General features: G+C 37.6%; 1 protein-coding gene across 1 annotated transcript in view; it reads left to right on the top strand.

Annotated features, from left to right (window-relative positions):
- Window positions 1-410: 410 nt before the first annotated feature.
- LOC106883203 (uncharacterized) overlaps window positions 411-7,848 on the top strand; it is a 13,796-nt gene continuing 6,358 nt past the window's right edge. Inside the window, exons 1-2 of the mRNA XM_014934125.2 lie at window positions 411-929; window positions 7,403-7,498. Of these exons, the coding sequence (XP_014789611.1) occupies window positions 901-929; window positions 7,403-7,498 (125 nt within the window). The 5' untranslated portion in view covers window positions 411-900. The remainder of the gene's footprint in view (window positions 930-7,402; window positions 7,499-7,848) is intronic.

Here is a 7,848-nt window from a genome sequence, read left to right on the forward strand (position 1 = left end):
AGTTATCTTCGAAGTCCAGTGGGTTTGTTAAGAATGTATTAGAGATTTGTAAAACATTGTCTCTTGCCGAAGCTAATCGTTTTTCATTAGAAAGCCAACTTGTTAGTACTTCCCCTCTTCAAATTAGAATTATTAAACGGAAATTGTTTGTAGATTTATTTGAAATAAAAACTGTGATGATGTGGCTTTCGTTCTTTTTATTTTTCTGAAATATTAAATGCAGGACTGGAAATAGATTTATTGAAATCTGTCATATTATTTAGAAATTACTTAGGTTACACCGGTTAGTTTTTTAAAAAATAAAATAATAATAAAAGTCTAACTGACCAATCAGAGGTGAGTATGAAAGAAATCCAACGAATCAGCGAATCAATACGGTGACAGGTCGAAGGTCAGACGTGACGTTGATTTCCCGGTTTAATTTTTATTTTTTTCTTTTCATTCAAGTGTCCACGTTGTTAAGATTTTAGCAAAATCTCGACTATTTGTTATAGCTCCGACTACCAGTGCTGTGAGGAAGCACACGGGGGTAGCTCGTTACTAAACATAGGAGAATTTCAACTTTGGTACTTGATAGATTCATAGTTTTACATTGAAATATTTATAATTGTATATATATGTGTTATTTAAAAAAATAGTTTTCCAGTAGTTGATAGTTCATAGTCGAAATCCAGTGGAGCCTGATTTTTTCCCCCTCATTTCACTGCTGAACAATGATATAAAAACGAAAAGACAGTCGTTTGATTTCAAGTATGGCAGAGCCGTTTTGATTTTAGTGTCTTCGCATTATTAATTAAGAAATTTACATAGAACGAAAAGTAAAAAGAAAGAAAAAAGCCTTGACCATAATTAACTACCATTTTGGAACAACCCTATTAAAGTTACTGGCACTCATTGAAAATGATCGCAGACAGTCCAGTAATGGCGAGGTATGTGGTAAATCTTGCAATATACTTCATTAAATTTTATTTACCATCGATAATAAAGTGATCGTTTCCATGTATATGTGTAAATGAATATATAAATTTACATGTGTGTGTGTGTGAGAAGGAGGAGAGAAAGCGAATGGCAGTAACTTGTAAAAGTACCTGAAATGTAATGCTACATTTATTGCATATTTCTCGTTTTCTGCACCTCTTCTTGCATCCGACCTTCACCCTCCTAGTTCCTACACAGCTCAGCTGATGCAGTTCTCAGTTTCTAGTCATCATGTACAGAATATCCTCGATTCTTTTATTATTATCTTTGTGTGTGTGTTTTTTAAATCTATAATGGAACAGCTCATAATAAAATTGTTGCAATTAATCTTCGAAAGACTCTAGAAAACAAATGAAGCCGGTATTCGATTTTTGTTTGTTTGCTAATTATATGATGTATTATTAAGAAAGTAAAAAAAAAATCACTATTAAGACGATACGAACGTGGCAATGCGTTGTGGTTTTATTTTAGTAATTATCTTTGTATAAACAGCTATTTTATTTTGTCATTACTTTCTTTTAGACAACATCTTTGAACTAATGTAATTTCATTTTATTTTTGCCCCTCTATTTGACATAGGATTGTTATTTTTTATGCAGAGAAACATTTATATACAGTGTAATTTTGGGAGAATGTTTCACGTGGTGTCATTATCAGCTGACGGGATCGTCTCTCTTTTTACCGGTCGGTACTCATTAAACTAACGAGTGCATTAAACCTCAATAATAGAATTGTTTTTGTTAAAGAAGTGGAAAGCTTCACAAAAAATCTTAGCAGTTGTTTCCATTCCCAGTTTACTATTTCACTTGACGTTAAAAGCTGCTCTTGAAAAAATCACGAATGTCGTCGCACTTTTTAAAATCCTCGCTCTATAAATAGGCATTTTCTTTGTCAGAAATCATATTTCTACACACGATTTTTAATTAAAGATAAACCTTGTAAGGGTGAGAAATAGTGGTTTATTTCGATAAGTACTGGCAACTCTTATGTTTTTTCGGCAGCCTTTCGTCTAAACATCGCACGAATTTGTATAAGGGAGAAAAAAATTATAGGACATTGTTTTGGAAATTCTTTATAGTTAGGTGAATGTGGATATACCATTGATGAACAGAGAGGATAAACTTTTGTTGCCATAAAGGCACAAAACTAAAAACGAAATATCCTGCCAAATGGAACTGTTTAGTTCCACGTCAACCGTTACCAAGAAGGTCTATCAGAAAAATCATTCAAAACTCGACTATTCAATCTGTTTCCATTGTCCACTATATCCATCCTTATTTACAATAAGGAGCGACTTGAGGGAGATTTGACTACTATTTTCAGTCGATGGAGCTACCACAGTGTGGCTTCTTCTGTGTACGCGACGCACTTATTTTATTTACATTTTGTGTAGATGTCAGAACACATCTGATAATATTTCTTAGCACTTATAACCGTGTTTAATTGTCTGTTTGTTATCTTTATTGTACCTCTATCTATATTAGTGGTCGGCGTCCACGTGTAATACATTATAACTACATGCACGACGATCTATAATTATGACATTACAATTACTGATCGTTACTGTACTTTTTATAGCCCCAGGTCGGTTCTGATGTTGTTAAGGCGTTCCGGATGGAATCACTACCTTCTGTTTTTATAAGACTGACCTACCTTTTACTTAATACGAACTGTTTTTTTTTTTAATTAATTTTTGCGAATGAAGGTTGTGAGTTGTGGTAGGTAGATCCGATGTCTATTTTTAGTCGATCGAGCGACTACGTAAACGCTCCCTACTGTACATGCCATCGGATCAACCGTTGTGTATATAGGGTGTACAAATGTATACAATTACTACTCATGGTCTCCACGTACATTATTATCATCCAGCTTGCTTCCAGAGATACATTCACGGATGTGTGTGTGTTTGTATATATAATATACACTCACGTGTGTATGTATGTATACTTACATACACACATGCATTTATGGGAATAAAAGACGTCCAGCATATTAAACGCACCCCAATTTCGGCAATACATATTTAGGAAGTAAAGATTTTCATGCTTGTGGAAGGCCTGGTCCAGGGGTGATATTTTTTTTGTTTTGATATAAAAGAAAGTGCGTCTTATATGCCATCAGATACGATATATGCGACGCACATTAATCATAGCAATGTTAGAAAGCTGCTTACATTGCAGGCACAAGTCCACAAAGAGTAGGTAATTCGATATGGAGACAACGTACACATCACCTAGATTTAACATAACTTTAATTGATCAACTAGTTGAACTGTCTAGTCGTTATAATTATAACGTCTGTGGTTGAGTATTCCGCATAGGCGAGTACTCACCCATGGCACTATTCTCAAACTGACTCGGCTTGATGCAATGATTGACAGAATATAACTATTTTGGCGTCCACAGTCTTCGTTAACCTAATTTTACTCACATGGTTTGGGGCGACCCGAGATGAGTTGCGCAGTGGTTGCGAAATGAAATTCTTCACATTTCGGTCGTGTTTGCGTACACACATGTATACACTCGAACCTACTCACAGGCCACCACATGGTTTCATTTTGATGTCCACTGTTTCAACACGAACATGCGTTGGACGAGAATTCTTAAGGCGGTACTCAGCGATCGGATTTTCCGATGAAGTGCTCTGCAGAAATTATTGAAGAAAATTTTTTTAATAAAATCAAGTTAATGTTAGAACTTGTTACACGGTGTACTCTGATATGAACTGCGGCCCCACGTGTTTAGATACATCTAAAAGTATACACACACGTGTGTGTATGTACCTGTCTGCGTTTGTGTGTGTATATATATATATATATATGTGTGTGTGTATTTAAGCTCTATGTTCATATGTATATATACATATCTACATGTGTTTATATATATGTATTTTATCTTCTTATTTTGTCATTCGACTGTGGCCATGCTGGGACACCGCCTTGAAGGGTTTTTTAAAGTCTAGTACTTATTTTATCGGTCTCTTTTGCCGAACCGCTAAGGTTACGGGGACGTATACATGCCAACACCGGTTGTCAAGTGGTGGTGGGCGAGAACCACAATACATATATAACGGGCTTCTTCAGTTTCTGTCTACCAAATTCACTCACAAAGCTTTGGTTGACCCCAGGCTATAGTAGAAAACACGTGGGACTGAACTCGGAACCATGTGGTTGGGAAGCAGGCTTGTTGCCACGCCTGCGCCTATGCGTGCGTGCCTGTGTGTATGAGAAAGACGAGGTATATTGGAGCATAGTTTCCTATGACCAGAGGCACATCCTGCTTCCAAGGCACAATAAGAAAATGACTCGCCCCAGACACAACATAATGGTCTGAAGTTTTACAGTATTGAATTTCGGGGACTAATCAGATAACACCGTCTGTAGGAGCAGCGAGGCTCTTGTGTTACAACCAATATGTGTATACATGTGTGTGTTTGTATATACGTATATTCATGTGTGTGTATGTATATAAAAATATTTATAGGATGTTTTGCAAACAACTTGCCCATATGCAAGTGCTACCAGTTGAGAACTGCACACTGGAAGCCAGCAAGTGTATGGGGTCATCAGGAGAGAATGCGCGCCGTGGCTGTGTGGTGAACCTCACCTTATCACTACCAGACTTTGAAAGTGCAGAACTACAGGGCTTTTGGTTCACATGGAATGTAAACATGTCCTCGCTGCTGTGTTCCTCAATTGCTCTCATGTGAAGATACAAATTTCAACAACCATGCACAGGTTGGATGGTTTGACAAGAGCTTGAAAGCCAGGAGGGTAGGGGTGGGGGTGGGGGCGATGCCAAGCACTATTGTCTTTTTTGGCATGGTTTCTATGGCTGGGTGTCCATCCCAATGCCAACTGGATTACAGAGTGTATTGGGTACTTTTTATGTGATATCAACACTGGTGGGGGTTACCTAGTAACTTTGAAAGACACAATCAAGTCCCCTTGACTGGGTGAGGGGAGTAGTGTTGAGGGAGGTGGCTTTGTGCCGGTTGAGAAGTTAAGAGCTATAGAGATAGGTATATTTGTTGTAGAAGAGATACAAAGATACCCCTGTTGAAGAAGGGCAAAAATGATGGAGATAGAGAGATGGTAGTTGATATGTGCTGCACACACTCACACGTATATATGCATATACACATATAGGCGCAGGCAGGGTTGTGTGGATAAGTTTGCTTGCCAATCATGGTTTTCAGTTCATTCTCATTGAAGTGTAGCTTGAGACATCCTCTACTATGGCCCCAGGTTGATCAAATCCTTGTGAGTGAATTTGGTATATATATACTCCTTGATTTGAAATCATTTAATAGTTGTAGATGAGTGTTAGAGTTCTACAAGCAGTGTCATTCATTTGTAATATTCCATGAGATCATGTCTGGCCAGAGAAACAGGTGAGTGTTGTCAGAGGAAGGGTATCTAGCTTTAGAAAATCTGCTTCAGTAAACTCTGTCCGACCTATGCAAGCATGGAAAAGTGGACATTCGGACAATAGTGTTACACACGTATATAGAGAAACCAACATGTGTCTTTCTGTCATTGCCTTCTCTTATAACTCTCTCCTCTTGGCCAAATTGCTTTTACTATATGTCGATGTCTCCAAATACTGAATGGCCTTGCATGTCTTAAAGCTTATGTATAGAAGACAACACTTAGTTGTGTCCAGTACCTTTTATCTTCACCCCTTCCCTCCTGTTGTGCCTCTTATCAGCCCATCTTGTTCTGTCTCCTATTGTACTCTTGCCCCTTTTCTGCTACATTTTCTAGGTTTCTTGTTATTCTATTTCCAGGTTGGCACTGCTTTCTTGTATTGCTCTCCCTTCTCGACCACATTTCTTTGAATAGATCTACATATTCTCACAATAGGCTGCACTCTTATCACCATCCCTCTTATTTTGTTCTTAAATTCTTAAGGCGGACATTAAACGATGATGATATATATGCATACATATATCTGTGTGTGTGTTTGTTCGTTTATGTCTCCTTGTCTTGGCATTGCATGTAAGTTGTAAATTAGTATCTCCAAACGAAGCAGTGTCTTTCATTTCCAATATTCTGTGAAAACAATTGGTGAGATGTGGAATCATATCTGTCACTATATCTATGCGTTTAGGTTTGTCTGTAAACTGCTGAAAATGAGACATTACTTGAGGAATGCATTCTCACACTGAATGAAATGACAACGGAATCTAATGAAAAACTTATTTAAAACAATCACCTGAGGAAGTGCATTTTACATCTTGGATTGATGATAATGACTACACAACATCTCACCATTGAACTAGAGGTGTGAAACTGTCTTAAAACAATTGTAGTAATTTTGAATATTGTTCATTCCATTTTCTATCATTTATCTATTCATAATATATATCATCATCATTTAACGTCTTGCTTTCCATGCTGGCATGGATTGGACAGTATGGCTGGAGCTGGCAAGTTGGAGAGCTGCTCCAGATTCTGGTCGTATGTTTTGGCCTGGTTTCTACACCTGGATGTCCTTCCTAACACCAGCCACTTTACAGAGTGTACTGGGTGCTTTTTATGTGCACCTGGCACATAGCACTGACAGGTGTTTTTTTTACATGACAATAGCACTGACAGGTGTTTTTTTTATTTGACAATGGCACTAGCACAGGTGTTTTTTTTGTTTTTTTTTACATGACACACACATAGTGCCTGCTGCTCATATTTTTGTTTTTAATATTTTAACACTAAATTACACACCTCACCAATGAACTCAAGGTGTAATATTGTATCCTAGCAGTTGTCAACCTTGACTTGGCCCATACTTTCTGAGCGAAGTTGGGCGGACAGAAACTGAAAAGAAGCCTGTCGGATGGTTTGGATCTGTACCTCGGGTGGCACAGTCTTGCCTGAGTGTTATGTGAAGGGTACGTGTGTCTGTGGAGCAATCGACCACTTAGATGTGAATTCAGGGACAGGTGATTCAGTTGATCAAAAGCTGTATCCTTCATTAATCGAACAAATGAGCGATCACCACACACACATACCAGAATACACATAGATGTATGCTCACACAGGTAGGTATGCATACACACACACACACACACATGTATCCGAATACAGATAGATGTAAGCTCACAAACACATAGATGTTCACTCACACGTATAGGTATGCACATACAAACACACCTGTTGTTCGCACACAGGCATCATACAATCTGCCTTTCACTCTGAAGGAGAGAAACCCTTTGTTATCAACATAGGTAAAAAAGCTCTCTGAACTTTGCCTGTCCTATCCTTATTCCAGCAGCTTGCAAAGGGGGAAATCATCTTTTATATCCCCTTCACGATTTCTTTACAGTTTGTTCCAATGCTTAATAAAAGGTAACTTCTCATTTCTTAGTCTTAAATTTTAACCAATGATCTAATCTAGTTTTCTTGTCTATTTTCCAATTCGAACAGTGTCTGCAATACAGTCCAGAACATGCCAGAATTTTATTCTTGTCCTCAAGATTATTTTGATTATGAGGAAGACCTGAACTCTGCACTTGGTGATGAGTAAGTTTTATTATTATTATTTTATTTGTCTGCACTTCTGTTGCTTTTATTGATCATGATTTCCCAAATACATTGTCGTTATTGTCGTCGTCCCAACCATCATTTGACATTAGGTTTTCTTTCTTCTTAATTTTACTGCACATATCCTGCAGAAGATTTGCTTAATCCTTCAGCATTCAAATTACTCTATCAAATGTATTGCTTATTTTGACTCTTTTACTCTTTCAGTCATTTGACTGTGACCATGCTGGAGCACCACCTTTAGTCGAACAAATCGACCCCCAAAGACTTATTCTTTGTGAGCCTAGTACTTATTCTATCGGTCTCTTTTGCCGAACCACTAAGTTATA

The sequence above is a fragment of the Octopus bimaculoides genome, chromosome 7, assembly GCF_001194135.2.
Source record: "Octopus bimaculoides isolate UCB-OBI-ISO-001 chromosome 7, ASM119413v2, whole genome shotgun sequence".
Lineage (NCBI taxonomy): Eukaryota > Metazoa > Mollusca > Cephalopoda > Octopoda > Octopodidae > Octopus > Octopus bimaculoides.